This window comes from Bufo bufo, chromosome 6, assembly GCF_905171765.1.
Source record: "Bufo bufo chromosome 6, aBufBuf1.1, whole genome shotgun sequence".
NCBI classification, from domain to species: Eukaryota; Metazoa; Chordata; class Amphibia; order Anura; family Bufonidae; genus Bufo; species Bufo bufo.
In genome coordinates, this window is record NC_053394.1 from 404,970,592 (window position 1) to 404,986,595 (window position 16,004).

At 41.0% G+C, this 16,004-nt stretch overlaps 1 protein-coding gene and 1 long non-coding RNA gene across 2 annotated transcripts in view; both read right to left on the minus strand.

Annotated features, from left to right (window-relative positions):
- Window positions 1-5,897, minus strand: part of LOC121004486 (gastrula zinc finger protein XlCGF26.1-like) — a 253,774-nt gene extending 247,877 nt beyond the window's left edge. Inside the window, exons 1-2 of the mRNA XM_040436735.1 lie at window positions 5,861-5,897; window positions 5,683-5,777 (exon numbers count right to left, since the gene is read on the minus strand). Of these exons, the coding sequence (XP_040292669.1) occupies window positions 5,683-5,777; window positions 5,861-5,894 (129 nt within the window). The 5' untranslated portion in view covers window positions 5,895-5,897. The remainder of the gene's footprint in view (window positions 1-5,682; window positions 5,778-5,860) is intronic.
- A 241-nt stretch (window positions 5,898-6,138) lies between these two features.
- On the minus strand, window positions 6,139-14,393 carry LOC121004553. The gene is made up of 3 exons (XR_005779749.1): window positions 14,345-14,393; window positions 6,366-6,500; window positions 6,139-6,236 (listed from the first exon to the last, which is right to left on the minus strand). It is a non-coding gene; the product is annotated as an uncharacterized LOC121004553 (long non-coding RNA).
- Window positions 14,394-16,004: the final 1,611 nt, after the last annotated feature.

The following is a 16,004-nucleotide window of genomic DNA, read 5'->3' on the forward strand; positions in this document are numbered from 1 at the left end:
GTATTTCTATCCTAAATGTGACAGTCACTTATGCACGTGTAATCCCAGATCTGCAGAATATTAGAGGGTTTTTTCACCCCAGTATGCCAAAGCCGTATTTCTGGCCTAAATGTGACAGTCACTTATGCACGTGTAATCCCAGATGTGCAGTATATTAGAGGGTTTTTTCACCCTAACCAAAAAGCTGTATTTCTGTCCTAAATGTGACAGTCACTTATGCACGTGTAATCCCAGATGTGCAGTATATGAGAGGCTTTTTTTTACCCCAGTATGCAAAAGCCGTATTTATGGCCTAAATGTGACAGTCACTTATGCACGTGTAATCCCAGATGTGCAGTATATTAGAGGTTTTTTTAACCACAGTAACCAAAAAGCCGTATTTCTGGCCTAAATGTGACAGTCACTTATGCACGTGTAATCCCAGATGTGCAGTATATCAGAGGGTTTTTTCATCCTAACCAAAAAGCTGCATTCTGACCTAAATGTGACAGTCACTTATGCACGTGTAGTCCCAGATGTGCAGAATATGAGAGGCTTTTTTCACCCCAGTATGCCAAAGCCGTATTTATGGCCTAAATGTGACAGTCACTTATGCTTGTCTAATCCCAGATGTACAGTATATTAGAGGGTTTTTTCACCCTAACCAAAAAGCTGTATTTCTGTCCTAAATGTGACAGTCACTTATGCTTCTCTAATCCCAGAATTATGGCCTAAATGTGACAGTCACTTATGCACGTGTAATCCCAGATGTGCAGTATATGAGAGGCTTTTTTCACCCCAGTATGCCAAATCCGTATTTATGACCTAAATGTGACAGTCACTTATGCTTGTCTAATCCCAGATGTGCAGTATATTAGAGGGTTTTTTCACCCTAACCAAAAAGCTGTATTTCTGTCCTAAATGTGACAGTCACTTATGCACGTGTAATCCCAGATGTGCAGTATATTAAAGGGTTTTTTCACCCCAGTAACCAAAAAGCCGCATTTATGGCCTAAATGTGACATTCACTTATGCACGTGTAATCCCAGATGTGCAGTATTATCAGAGGCTTTTTTCATCCCAGTAACCAAAAAGCTGTATTTCTTTCCTAAATGTGACAGTCACTTATGCATGTGTAATCCCAGATGTGCAGTATATCAGAGGCTTTTTTCACCCCAGTATGCCAAAGCCGTATTTCTGGCCTAAATGTGACAGTCACTTATGCACGTGTAATCCCAGATGTGCAGTATATTAGAGGCTTTTTTCACCCCTGTAACCAAAAAGCCGTATTTCTGGCCTAAATGTGACAGTCACTTATGCACGTGTAATCCCAGATGTGCAGTATATTAGAGGGTTTTTTCATCCCAGTAACCAAAAAGCCGTATTTCTGGCCTAAATGTGACAGTCACTTATGCACGTGTAATCCCAGATGTGCAATATATTAGAGGGTTTTTTCACCCCAGTAACCAAAAAGCCGTATTTATGACCTAAATGTGACAGTCACTTATGCTTCTCTAATCCCTGATGTGCAGTATATTAGAGGGTTTTTTCACCCCAAAAAAAAGCTGTATTTCTGTCCTAAATGTGACAGTCACTTATGCACGTGTAATCCCAGATGTGCAGTATATGAGAGGCTTTTTTCACCCCAGTATGCCAAATCCGTATTTATGACCTAAATGTGACAGTCACTTATGCTTGTCTAATCCCAGATGTGCAGTATATTAGAGGGTTTTTTCACCCTAACCAAAAAGCTGTATTTCTGTCCTAAATGTGACAGTCACTTATGCACGTGTAATCCCAGATGTGCAGTATATTAAAGGGTTTTTTCACCCCAGTAATCAAAAAGCCGCATTTATGGCCTAAATGTGACATTCACTTATGCACGTGTAATCCCAGATGTGCAGTATTATCAGAGGCTTTTTTCATCCCAGTAACCAAAAAGCTGTATTTCTGTCCTAAATGTGACAGTCACTTATGCATGTGTAATCCCAGATGTGCAGTATATCAGAGGCTTTTTTCACCCCAGTATGCCAAAGCCGTATTTCTGGCCTAAATGTGACAGTCACTTATGCACGTGTAATCCCAGATGTGCAATATATTAGAGGGTTTTTTCACCCTAACCAAAAAGCTGTATTTCTGTCCTAAATGTGACAATCACTTATGCACGTCTAATCCTAGATGTGCAGTATATGAGAGGCGTTTTTCACCCCAGTAACCAAAAAGCCGTATTTCTGGCCTAAATGTGACAGTCACTTATGCTTGTCTAATCCCAGATGTGCAGTATATTAGAGGGTTTTTTCACCCCAGTAACCAAAAAGCCGTATTTCTGGCCTAAATGTGACAGTCACTTATGCTTGTCTAATCCCAGATGTGCAGTATATTAGAGGGTTTTTTCACCCTAACCAAAAAGCTGTATTTCTGTCCTAAATGTGACAGTCACTTATGCACGTGTAATCCCAGATGTGCAGTATATAGGAGGGGTTTTTCATCCTAACCAAAAAGCTGTATTTTTGTCCTAAATGTGACAGTCACTTATGCTTGTCTAATTCCAGATGTGCAGTATATTAGAGGGTTTTTTCACCCTAACCAAAAAGCTGTATTTCTGTCCTAAATGTGACAGTCACTTATGCACGTGTAATCCCAGATGTGCAGTATATTAGAGGCTTTTTTCACCCCAGTATGCCAAAGCCGTATTTATGGCCTAAATGTGACAGTCACTTATGCACGTGTAATCCCAGATGTGCAGTATATTAGAGGGTTTTTTCACCCTAACCAAAAAGCTGTATTTCTGTCCTAAATGTGACAGTCACTTATGCTTGTCTAATCCTAGATGTGCAGTATATCAGAGGCTTTTTTCACCCCAGTATGCCAAAGCTGTGGACTTGCAGACATGCAGATAACCTGTGCTGGTGCACTATCGTTGCATAAAATGGCTGCCGATCATGTATTGATATTGACTAACTGAAGAAAAAAAAGTTTGTTTTTCAGCAGTAGTTGGCTCAGGGCAGGCTTAAAAAAATTGTGCACTGCACCCACAAACCACTTTTGCTGTAGATCGCTGAGTACAAAAAACTGTTCTTGATAAGATTTCTCCCTGATCTCTTCCTCACAGCAGCTGCAGCCTCTCCCTACACTAATCCGAGCAGAGTGACGGGCGCCGCTACGTGACTCCAGCTTAAATAGAGGCTGGGTCACATGCTGCAGTTGGCCAATCACAGCCATGCCAATAGTAGGCATGGCTGTGATGGCCTTTTGGGGCAAGTAGTATGACGCTTGTTGATTGGCTGCTGTGCAGCCTTTCAAAAAGCACCATAAAAATCGCCGAACACCGAACCCGAACTTTTACGTAAATGTTCGGGTTCGGGTCCGGGTGCCGAAAACCCTAAAGTTCGGTACGAACCAGAACTTTACAGTTCGGGTTCGCTCAACCCTACTCATAGATTGTAAGCTCTTGCAATTAGGGCCCTCATTCCTCCTGACTTTTTTGATGCTATGTTATTTATGACTCAGTTTGTACATGAACATCCTGATTATAAAGCGATGTGGAATATGTTGGCGCTATATAAATAAAGGGCCTCCACCTTTAGCTACGATATTCTTCCCGACAATAAAGAAATGCATGTTTGAATGGGATAATATGTTGAACATCAGAAAGTATGGGGCATATGGTATATTATAATTCCAATACACGTTTAGTCACATTAGGTCAAGGTAGATTTTTCCTTTTTTCCCTTTTTTTTTTTTTTTAAACACATCACTACCGCACTGGTACCGCATGGTGACCAGATGGTTTTTTTCGACCAAATAAGAGTACCACTAGGATTGTACAACTGTATGGTGGGTTTTTAAATTTTAACATTGCTAGGACATTATTTGTGATTGTTTTTAATTATGACTTTTTTATTGTTCTATTGGAAGTTCCAATTTTGTATACTTATTACCTGAAGTTGACAATATCGTGCATATATAGCAGCATTGATTTTATTTGATCAATATTCAATTATGGTTAGTTCAAAGAACAAGAGGATCAGGACCGGATTTTGTATGATACCATATCCCCTATAAAAGAGGGGCATTCTGGGGGGACTAGTAACCACTGAGGAAGGGGTTATTTAATACCCCAAAACGCGTCTGATTCAAACCCCCCCAAAGGACCACTTGCCAAATGTAATGGAATATTAATATAAGAAATTGCCCGTCCAGTACCGTCTGCCGCGCAGTAGGTGATTTAAAGAGGACCTTTCACCTGTATAAACGATGTTAACTGAGTATGCTGCCATATAGAGCGGCGCCCGGGGATCTCACTGCACTTACTATTATCCCCGGGCGCCGCCAGGCTGTGAGCTGTGCGCTGCGATTGGCCAGCGCTGCAGCCTAGGAGAAGGAGACGCCCACAGGACAAGAGAAGACCCGCCTACTATAACTTAAGAAGCAAAGGTACCGGAGCCTATAACGGGAGAACGGAGCGGCACCCGGGGATAATAGTAAGTGCAGTGAGATCCCCGGGCACCGCTCTATATGGCAGCATACTCAGTTAACATCGTTTATACAGGTGAAAGGTCCTCTTTAAAGCTTGTCGAAGTAAAGATCGTGCACAATTATCGAAGTCCACGTGCAAACAGGCCGCCGGCGTGGGGATCTAGATGGAAGAAATTTGCACAACTCGTAAGACTACGGTCGACTGCATCGAAAAGACCAACGTCTAGAGCAACGTATGGGCATTTGTTTCATCGAATGGTAAGACTGTTCGATTTTTGTATGCCGGCTTATGTGTGTTGGAAACACATAGCTAAGTGTTTCAGCGGGACGCCGTTAGGGAATCCAGTATAGTGGGACGCCGCTAGGACAATCTTTGGGCGAATAGCTTATCATAAACTGTATTCGAGTTTCAAGTGATTAATCTTGTTCTTCCAAAGTGATTCATATGGGATTTAGACTTTTATCTTCAGATTCCAAAGTTTGGATCGAATACTATCGATCTTTCTGATTCGAATGTTACATATTTTATACCCATGAATGCTGCTATTGAATGCTGATACAGTTCGAAAATTAATATAGCCATATATTTAGCGATTTCATTTAGGGTTATTTTATCGAATATTTAGCGATTTTATTTGTGATGATTGTTTATGCCCTCGACTTTTCTTGTGATTTTTGATTGTGCCCAGTACCCTTCACTATAAGGTAGCACTTATTTTAGTATTATATATAATAAATTCAATATTGGTCGCGATATCTGAGAGTGCCCAGTGTACCTTTTTTTCATACTGTCACTTTATTGAATAGATTGGATGAATCTACTCTACTGAGAGCACCTCTTTTGATCTCAGGCTCATCCTGTGCGTCACATTATTTTATATTTTATATTTGCTATATAAATAAAGACTATTATTAGTAGTTAACATGTCAACCAAAATGACTGGACAGCAGGAGTTATCTAAACCAAATATTTTCAGGTTTCCTGTTTAAAATCCAGCCTGATGGTTTCTTATTCCAACCAGCAGTCACTATAACCAGAAAATTGTGAGAAGATCCATATGACATGTGATGTCTATGGTCAGTTATATTCCTGCCATCTCCACCTTTCTCATTACACAAGGATAAAACATATAATACTGTTGGTTAAATCAAGACTGAACACAAGATCTTCACAGCCTTCTACAGATCGTAGGGGACATTTCATGAGACCTTATCTACTCCTACCTGATCATCCTGTGGGACATTGTGATGTTCTTCTGAACCATCCTGTGGAAGAAGAGGACTGGGACATCTCTCCGATGTTCTTCTCTCTTCCTTAACTGTAGGAAACACATCCAGTGACTGAATTCATTCCTTACATACAGATAATGGGAGGACATGTGTATTTAGTCATGTCTATTACCTGGTGATGTGAGGGGCCGGTGATCCTCCATCATGACGTCCTTGTACAGATCTTTGTGTCCTTCTAAATACTCCCACTCCTCCATGGAGAAATAGACGGTGACATCCTCACACCTTATAGGAACCTGACAACACAATGATAAAATTATCACCCAGATCCCTCCTGTATAATGTCCCAGCATTCCCAGCAGTGTCACCTCTCCATTTAGCAGCTCAATCATCTTGTTGGTGAGTTCTAGGATCTTCTCTCTATTGATTTCCTTATGTATTAAGTGGTGAGGTGGAGGTCCCATGATTGGGCTTAGTGTTCTTCCCCATCCTTCAGACACAGGGTCCTGGCAGCGCTCACTAGAGGTCTTCTTAACTACTGTGTAGTCCTGGTTATGAAGAGACACAGTAATAAATATCACTACATACATCTCCAGAGTCCCTCACCTCTCCAGTCATGTCCATCTGTTAGTAACATAGATAAGATGATGTAATGTGACATCATCAGAATCTCTCACCTCTCCAGTAAGCCAGAAGAGGATCTCTACAGTGAGATTTATTATACTGTCCGCCATCTTGTTCCTGTCCCTATCCATCCTTGACGGGTCAGTCAGGAGAAAGATCTTATATAGAAGATGTCCACTGAGCGCATCCTATATTGTAGGAACGTTAATGGAGAGAAGATGAGAAAATGTAAAATCCTAGATGTTGCGTTCTCTCTTTCTCTATGGATTGGAATACGAGTTTATAAAAGGGTTGGAGACAGTCTTGACTTCTTATAAAGACAATGTAACCTCTCAGTGTTCTGTTGCTCTGGGTTTGAATACCACCTAAGTTGATCTGTTATGTGACGTTTCTGAGGAGACATCGGAGGAGATAATAAAGTGTAGACGTTGTGTTCTTACTTTCTCTATGGTATGTAAGATGAGTTTATGAGAGGGTTGGAAACAGTCTTGCCTTGTTTCCTTGCTAAGAAAGTGTAATCTTTCAGTGTTCTGTCACTATGGGTAACTGTTGACCTGGTTGTGGTGGTAATATCACCTAAGTTGCACTTTTTTGTGAGTGTTGCTGAGGACAAGCCAGCATTATACACTGCTCAAAAAAATAAAGGGAACACAAAAATAACACATCCTAGATCTGAATTAATTAAATATTCTTCTGAAATACTTTGTTCTTTACATAGTTGAATGTGCTGACAACAAAATCACACAAAAATAAAAGAATGGAAATCAAATTTTTCAATCCATGGAGGTCTGAATTTGGAGTCACACTCAAAATTAAAGTGGAAAAACACACTACAGGCTGATCCAACTTTGATGTAATGTCCTTAAAACAAGTCAAAATGAGGCTCAGTAGTGTGTGTGGCCTCCACGTGCCTGTATGACCTCCCTACAACGCCTGTGCATGCTCCTGATGAGGTGGCGGACGGTCTCCTGAGGGATCTCCTCCCAGACCTGGACTAAAGCATCTGCCAACTCCTGGACAGTCTGTGGTGCAACGTGACGTTGGTGGATAGAGCGAGACATGATGTCCCAGATGTGCTCAATTGGATTCAGGTCTGGGGAACGGGCGGGCCAGTCCATAGCATCAATGCCTTCGTCTTGCAGGAACTGCTGACACACTCCAGCCACATGAGGTCTAGCATTGTCTTGCATTAGGAGGAACCCAGGGCCAACCGCACCAGCATATGGTCTCACAAGGGGTCTGAGGATCTCATCTCGGTACCTAATGGCAGTCAGGCTACCTCTGGCGAGCACATGGAGGGCTGTGCGGCCCTCCAAAGAAAGGCCACCCCACACCATTACTGACCCAATGCCAAACCGGTCATGCTGGAGGATGTTGCAGGCAGCAGAACATTCTCCACGGCGTCTCAAGACTCTGTCAAGTCTGTCACATGTGCTCAGTGTGAACCTGCTTTCATCTGTGAAGAGCACAGGGCGCCAGTGGCGAATTTGCCAATCTTGGTGTTCTCTGGCAAATGCCAAACGTCCTGCACGGTGTTGGGCTGTAAGCTCAACCCCCACCTGTGGACGTCGGGCCCTCATATCACCCTCATGGAGTCTGTTTCTGACCGTTTGAGCAGACACATGCACATTTGTGGCCTGCTGGAGGTCATTTTGCAGGCCTCTGGCAGTGCTCCTCCTGTTCCTCCTTGCACAAAGGCAGAGGTAGCGGTCCTGCTGATAAGTTGTTGCCCTCCTAAGGCCTCCTCCACGTCTCCTGATGTACTGGCCTGTCTCCTGGTAGCGCCTCCATGCTCTGGACACTATGCTGACAGACACAGCAAACCTTCTTGCCACAGCTCGCATTGATGTGCCATCCTGGATAAGCTGCACTACCTGAGCCACTTGTGTGGGTTGTAGACTCCTCTTGACATGTGCATTTATGTAGTATTTTGTATTGATTTAAAATATAACTTTTATTATTTGTGATAATACTAAAATGAATTTTTTTTCCCAATAATTATCTAACCTACTAGTTAAAACTCTCTCTGGACTTCGAGATGGTGCTTCCTTTTCTATTTATTTTTTGATTTTTATTTTTATACACTATAACTGCAGCAGTGGTGATTAGTTAGCAGTTGCTATCGATTAAACAGCCTTTGTGGATGCAGGCTGCCTTATATTTCAATACTGTATTTATACCTTATCTTATAGTAATTAGGTGGTTATTACTGGTATATTTTGGCTCCAGCACTTGGATACTTTAGAGCCAGCCTGCTTGCTGCTCGTTGTCCAAGACTTGTGACTGTAGCCTATTTATTGCAACATTGTTGCCTGTAATTGCCCTGTAACTTTTCCTATATAGCTGCTGCTATGCGCACCACTGTCTGCTGGTAGTGCTCTTTCTGTAGTCTAACTGCTTTGATCGCTGACTATTTGTGACAGCCTGTCTCTGTTTAAACAGTCTATTGGCCCACTATTGCGGTTTGCTGCGTTTGCTTGTAATGCTGTTGCCAGCGTGGTGCCATGGTGGGCTGTCACTAAGTTAGTCAGGCGCTGGGTCACTGATCTACTAGATGTCCAGAGTCTAAAATTCTAATTGCTGCCCCCCGACATGTTTCGCCATGTCCATGGCGTCTTCAGGGGATCGGGCAGTCTGCACGGAGTAATTGTGTGGCTCAGTTCTTTATAACCTCCCCTAGGGTGACGTGACATGTGCTCGGCCTATCACTGTCCTTGTAAGACCTCGCTTACTTGGTACCTGAATTCTGTGTGGCTAGTTGGATTCAGTTAGAACTGACGTGCGTCTTCTCGCGATAGTTGGTCAGTTTACGCGCATGTCATTTGACTTAGAGTATTTTCAGTTTGTTGTTATTCTTCGGCCGATGATGCGCATGTCTTTATCCTGTATCGTCGTGTAATTCCTTTTCATACCTCACTGCTTCTTCATTCTTTTGCCATTGGTTGGCTAGTTTTCATGATTTGTTAGCGTTAGTATTGCCATCTGAAGTTAGGTCTCTACTAGATGTGTATTGATTTTGTATATAAATCTAGGTGGTATTTATGATAGCTACTTATGTCTGATGATTTATGAATTCTATATATTTATTTATTGGTTGTTCTAATTTTATAGTGATTCTTTGGTGCTTTGTGTGAACAATTGTATTTGAATTTATCAATTTACTTCTTTTATTACATTATAATTATATCCATTGGCTATCTGCTTGTGACAGTTATAATGGTGATGGTGTGCTTACATATTTGCCCTAATTAATTGACAATTATTTTATAGTTGATCTTTATTCTATGATATATTAATTTCATAGTACTTTTATACCTTTTGTGATTTTCAAAAATTATTTATTGTGATTTTGAATTTTTGTGTATATTTTTTATTTATTTATTTTTTTAAATATATTTTATTTTATTTTAAGTGTATTTTTATTTTTTTAAAGAGTTTTTATTTTTTTATTTTTATTTTATTTTTTATTTTAAATTTTTAATTGGTATTTATTTTATTTTGGTGACTTTTTTATGTGGTAGAGACATGATTTGGAGTTCTATCTAACAATTATTTATTTCTTGATTTTACTCACAGATGGATACTTCACTTCGGATGGACTGGACAGTGAGGTAATGATTTGATTTTTAATTTTTAATATATTTTAGATTTTTTATTATATGGATTGTGATTTGGGTAGGTATTGGCCACTACTCCATGGTTTAATAATAGTTAGATACCTGATAATTCTCATATATTTATGATTTTTTAAGGGTGTGCATTTTTTTCGTATATTAATTACAGGAATGATGCATACGTGAAGCCTTCGTTTAAACCTTGAGGTGTGAGGCTTTTTAGTCTATAAATCCAGCGCGTTTCTTCCTGCTGTAGTTTTTTATCTATATCGCCCTGTCTCGGGCCTGATTTGATTTTTATTATTCCCCATATTTTTAAGCTGTCGCTTTTACCGCTATGTACTGCTTGTACGTGTCTGGATAGGGTGTTGTCCGTTTTTAGGTTGATGTCACTGAAGTGTTTTGATACCCTTCTTCTGAGTTGTTGTACTGTTTTTCCCACGTATATTTTAGGGCAACTGCATTGTATGGCGTAAACTACCCCTGTAGTCTTACAGTTTATATACTGGGAAATTTTGTACTTCTTCTGATCAACCGGATTTTCAAATTCCTTACAAGCTAGCATCTTGCAGCAAAATTGGCAATCGCCACACGGATAAGATCCTTTTGTGGTTAGCCATGTGGTCTTTTCTGTGTGTTGATAGTTCCACTGAAAATGGCTGTGCACAAGCTGTTCTCTGAGGTTAGGTCCTCGTCGGTATGTAATGGAGGGGTATGGTGTAATCACTTGCTGTATGTCCTCATCCATTCTTAAAACATTCCAATATTTTTTTTAAATGTTACTGACTTCTTTATGTTTGATATCGTAGGTGCCTATACAGCTCACTATTTTTTCAGTATTTTCCTTTTTGCGATCTTGTAATAAGTCACTACGTTTTACTTCTTTGGCCTTTCGATAGGCTTTATGTAGTACTTTTTTTGGGTATCCACGATCTAGAAATTTCTTATACAAAGTTTGACTTTCACGTTAAATAAAAAATATACACAAAAATTCAAAATCACAATAAATAATTTTTGAAAATCACAAAAGGTATAAAAGTACTATGAAATTAATATATCATAGAATAAAGATCAACTATAAAATAATTGTCAATTAATTAGGGCAAATATGTAAGCACACCATCACCATTATAACTGTCACAAGCAGATAGCCAATGGATATAATTATAATGTAATAAAAGAAGTAAATTGATAAATTCAAATACAATTGTTCACACAAAGCACCAAAGAATCACTATAAAATTAGAACAACCAATAAATAAATATATAGAATTCATAAATCATCAGACATAAGTAGCTATCATAAATACCACCTAGATTTATATACAAAATCAATACACATCTAGTAGAGACCTAACTTCAGATGGCAATACTAACGCTAACAAATCATGAAAACTAGCCAACCAATGGCAAAAGAATGAAGAAGCAGTGAGGTATGAAAAGGAATTACACGACGATACAGGATAAAGACATGCGCATCATCGGCCGAAGAATAACAACAAACTGAAAATACTCTAAGTCAAATGACATGCGCGTAAACTGACCAACTATCGCGAGAAGACGCACGTCAGTTCTAACTGAATCCAACTAGCCACACAGATTCCAGGTACCAAGTAAGCGAGGTCTTACAAGGACAGTGATAGGCCGAGCACATGTCACGTCACCCTAGGGGAGGTTATAAAGAACTGAGCCACACAATTACTCCGTGCAGACTGCCCGATCCCCTGAAGACGCCATGGACATGGCGAAACATGTCGGGGGGCAGCAATTAGAATTTTAGACTCTGGACATCTAGTAGATCAGTGACCCAGCGCCTGACTAACTTAGTGACAGCCCACCATGGCACCACGCTGGCAACAGCATTACAAGCAAACGCAGCAAACCGCAATAGTGGGCCAATAGACTGTTTAAACAGAGACAGGCTGTCACAAATAGTCAGCGATCAAAGCAGTTAGACTACAGAAAGAGCACTACCAGCAGACAGTGGTGCGCATAGCAGCAGCTATATAGGAAAAGTTACAGGGCAATTACAGGCAACAATGTTGCAATAAATAGGCTACAGTCACAAGTCTTGGACAACGAGCAGCAAGCAGGCTGGCTCTAAAGTATCCAAGTGCTGGAGCCAAAATATACCAGTAATAACCACCTAATTACTATAAGATAAGGTATAAATACAGTATTGAAATATAAGGCAGCCTGCATCCACAAAGGCTGATTAATCGATAGCAACTGCTAACTAATCACCACTGCTGCAGTTATAGTGTATAAAAATAAAAATCAAAAAATAAATAGAAAAGGAAGCACCATCTCGAAGTCCAGAGAGAGTTTTAACTAGTAGGTTAGATAATTATTGGGAAAAAAAATTCATTTTAGTATTATCACAAATAATAAAAGTTATATTTTAAATCAATACAAAATACTACATAAATGCACATGTCAAGAGTAGGCAACCAGTAGTCTACGACTAAATGTATATACGATATTAAGTGCCTCTACATGTGCAGGGTATATATGAATGTAATATATGGTTGTAGACTCCGTCTCATGCTACCACTAGAGTGAAAGCACCGCCAGCATTCAAATGTGACCAAAACATCAGCCAGGAAGCATAGGAACTGAGAAGTGGTCTGTGGTCACCACCTGCAGAACCACTCCTTTATTGGGGGTGTCTTGCTAATTGCCTATAATTTCCACCTGTTGTCTATCCCATTTGCACAACAGCATGTGAAATTGATTGTCACTCAGTGTTGCTTCCTAAGTGGACAGTTTGATTTCACAGAAGTGTGATTGACTTGGAGTTACATTGTGTTGTTTAAGTGTTCCCTTAATTTTTTTGAGCAGTGTATTTGTTACGTTATACCTGCTATTATATTTCTCTGCAGTTAAGTGCACCAGGTAACTTGAGACAATATATGATACTCCATGTTGTGTTGTTATGTAATAAAATATATTTTGTGCATTATACTATTGAGAGACACCAGCAAGGCAGCCGATTTTGATGTGCACTATTGTGGTGGAAATGCCCTGTACAGTATGTACTGAGGTCATGACGAGAATGTCTGACATGTACTGATACTTCGAGGTTATATTTTATTATGCTGGATGTCGATGAGCATTGCAGATGAATTGCACTGTTTATGTTGCGGAATACACTGTATACATTGTACAATGTATATTATAAGGTATACCAGAGGCAGTGAAGAGTTATCTGCCTGGTAAAGCATCAAAAGTTATGCTGAATTATAATTTTTGTGAGGGCCACAACACCAATGTTCCCATGGAAGCTGGCAATAAAGGATAAACAGAAGTGCCTTGTGGTCAGAGGGAGAACAGAGTGAGCTGTAAAATTCTGCTGTTGGTGGAGAGAAAGAGCCAGCATTATTCCTGCATGCAGCTATCTAGCAAGTGGAAATGGCTGTCAGAAGCCACAAAGGCACATCATCTCAGAAGCATAGCTAGTCGCGGGTCATTTCAGTGTTGCAACCGATGCATCACGTGACCCAGTGAATGTTAATTTGGGGAGACCAGGGACCTGCAGAGCTTATGGGACGGCGATAGAGCTATAACCCACCAGTAGGCATCATGTAAGTATTACTACAGCGGGTCCAGCCATACTGGTGGCTGTAGAGAAAGTCCCCATGGGTAAACAACCCCATCAAGACATTTTCCTCTTTTGTTTTATTTAGCATTTTTTATGTGTTTGTCAATAAACATGTCTAGTATAAAAACGCCTAAAAAAGAACTTGTGACTAAAAACACACCACAAGCCAAAAAAAGCTTAGAAAAAGTTTGGCAGAACCCTTAGAGACTACGCTCTCTCAGTGTCTTCATGCTTGTTGTGGCTATAACCACAAAGTTAGTTGCCTTATTGATTCCTGTAACCACTTGGCCTATTGTCCACAAGAGATCAGTAACCATCCTTGTTCCAGTGCTGCCGGTCTCCTTCCTCCATTCTAGAGCAGGAGCCTCGTATACGACTCCAGAACCTGAACCCTCCTCAGTCAGGTCTGACCCCTTACAAGATGAAGAGCTTGTCCCGGCAACTCCTCCATGTCTGAGATCAGAGCAGTGACAGCAGGTCCCCCTTCACATGACGCTATAGTCAGTGACGGCTGCAGCGGTGATGTCTGTATAAAGTTAGACTCTGGTCCATCACTCCAGACACTTAAAGCTGAAGACTTCCCAAGTCCTGTCATTTCTCAATAGAAAGAAGTCATCTCTATCCAGTGAGTAAAGCTAGTAGTGGTCACTGTGTATACAGGTCACCACTGCTCCATCACTGCTGGACAGACTGAGGAAGGGGCTGGAGGGCAGTGTCTGCTCCAGAGGGAGAGGGGATCCAGGGCCGGTAGTGAAGGGGTTAATGAGCCCTCTGCCCCAGTAATCCTGACAGACAATAGCAGTCACTGTACACATACCTCCACCTCCACCGCTGGACACTACACGTATGGGAGAGGTGGAAACTAGTGGGCTAAAGGACCTTTCATGATGTCATGACCATGTGACCATGTGTGGGAGAAGTCAGGCTCCAAGCTGTGATGCTGGAGGAGGTAAAGGACCTGTGATGATGTCATGACCATGTGTGGGAAGAGTCAGGCCCCAGGCTGTGCTGGTAGGGGAGGTAAAGGACCTGTGATGATGTCATGACCATGTGACCATGTGTGGGAGGAGTCAGGCCCCAGGCTGTGCTGGTAGGGGAGATAAAGGACCTGTGATGATGTCATGACCATGTGATCATGTGTGGGAGGAGTCAGGCTCCAGGTTGTGTTTCCTCATGAAGAGAAGAAACCCAAAAAATGTCTGGTTCTGTGTTATCTGGTAGCAAACGGGTTAATCACTCTCATTAAACCCTTCAGGATTGGGGGATTTTCCATTTTTGCGTTTTCATTTTTCACTCCCTACCTTCCCATAGTCCTAACTTTTTATTTTTCCATTCATATAGCCTAATGAGGGCTTGCGGGACAAGTTGTACTTTCTAATGGCACCATTTACGGTTGCATGCCATATAGTAGGAAGCGGGGAAAAAATTCCAAATGGGGTAGAATTGTGAAAAAATGCAATTCTGATAAAGGTTTTTATTTTTTTTACACTGCGCACTTCGCGGTAAAATCGACCTGTTACCTTCATTCTCCAGGCCAGTACAGTTACAACGATATCACACTTGTATAATCTTTCTTGCGTTTTAAAGGGATTCTGTCACCAGGATTAACGATATGGAGATATTTATATGTGCCCATTAGTCTTCATACAGTGTTTACAATGATCCCTCTGTTTATGCTCTGTGTGCCTTATATTCTTATAAAAAGCGATCTTATTCATATGTAAATCACCTCTGTCAGGAGCCCAAGGGGTTGTCCCACGATCTCCTGGAGCTCGGCCGCGTCCATCGATCCGGAGACCAGCACCGCCTACTACTTTTTTTATTCACTGCACTATCCTGACGTCATGTAATCTCTGCTCCGTAGTCTCGCGCAGGCGCAGTGGACACTGTAGTCTGCGCCCGTGCGGACTATTGGCATCGGCTTCGACGAGTCAACTGCGCATGCGCCGGCTCCCTCTGCGCGAGATTACAGCACTGAGAAGAACTGACGTCAGGGATAGTGCAGTGAATAAATTAAGTAGTAGGCGGTGCTGGGCTCTGGATCGATGGGCGCGTCCGGGCTCCAGGAGATCGTGGGACAACCCCTTGGGCTCCTGACAGAGGTGATTTACATATGAATAAGATCGCTTTTTATAAGAATATAAGGCACACAGAGCATAAACAGAGGGATCATTGTAAACACTGCCTGAAGACTAATGGGCACATATAAATATCTACATATCGTTAATCCTGGTGACAGAATCCCTTTAATACTGAAAAAAAATGTAAAACCTTTTTTGTAGTTATGTGTACGGGGCTGTGAGAGGGTTCATTTTTTGCAGGATGATCTGTTCTTTTCATTGATACCAATTTGAAGTGTGTCACTTCCAAAAAGAATAAGTTAATCAATCAATTATTATTAATTTACCATGATTAAAATATACAGATAAAGTATTAATAGTAGGGAATACAAAAAATTCCTGCCACTTTGCAATACC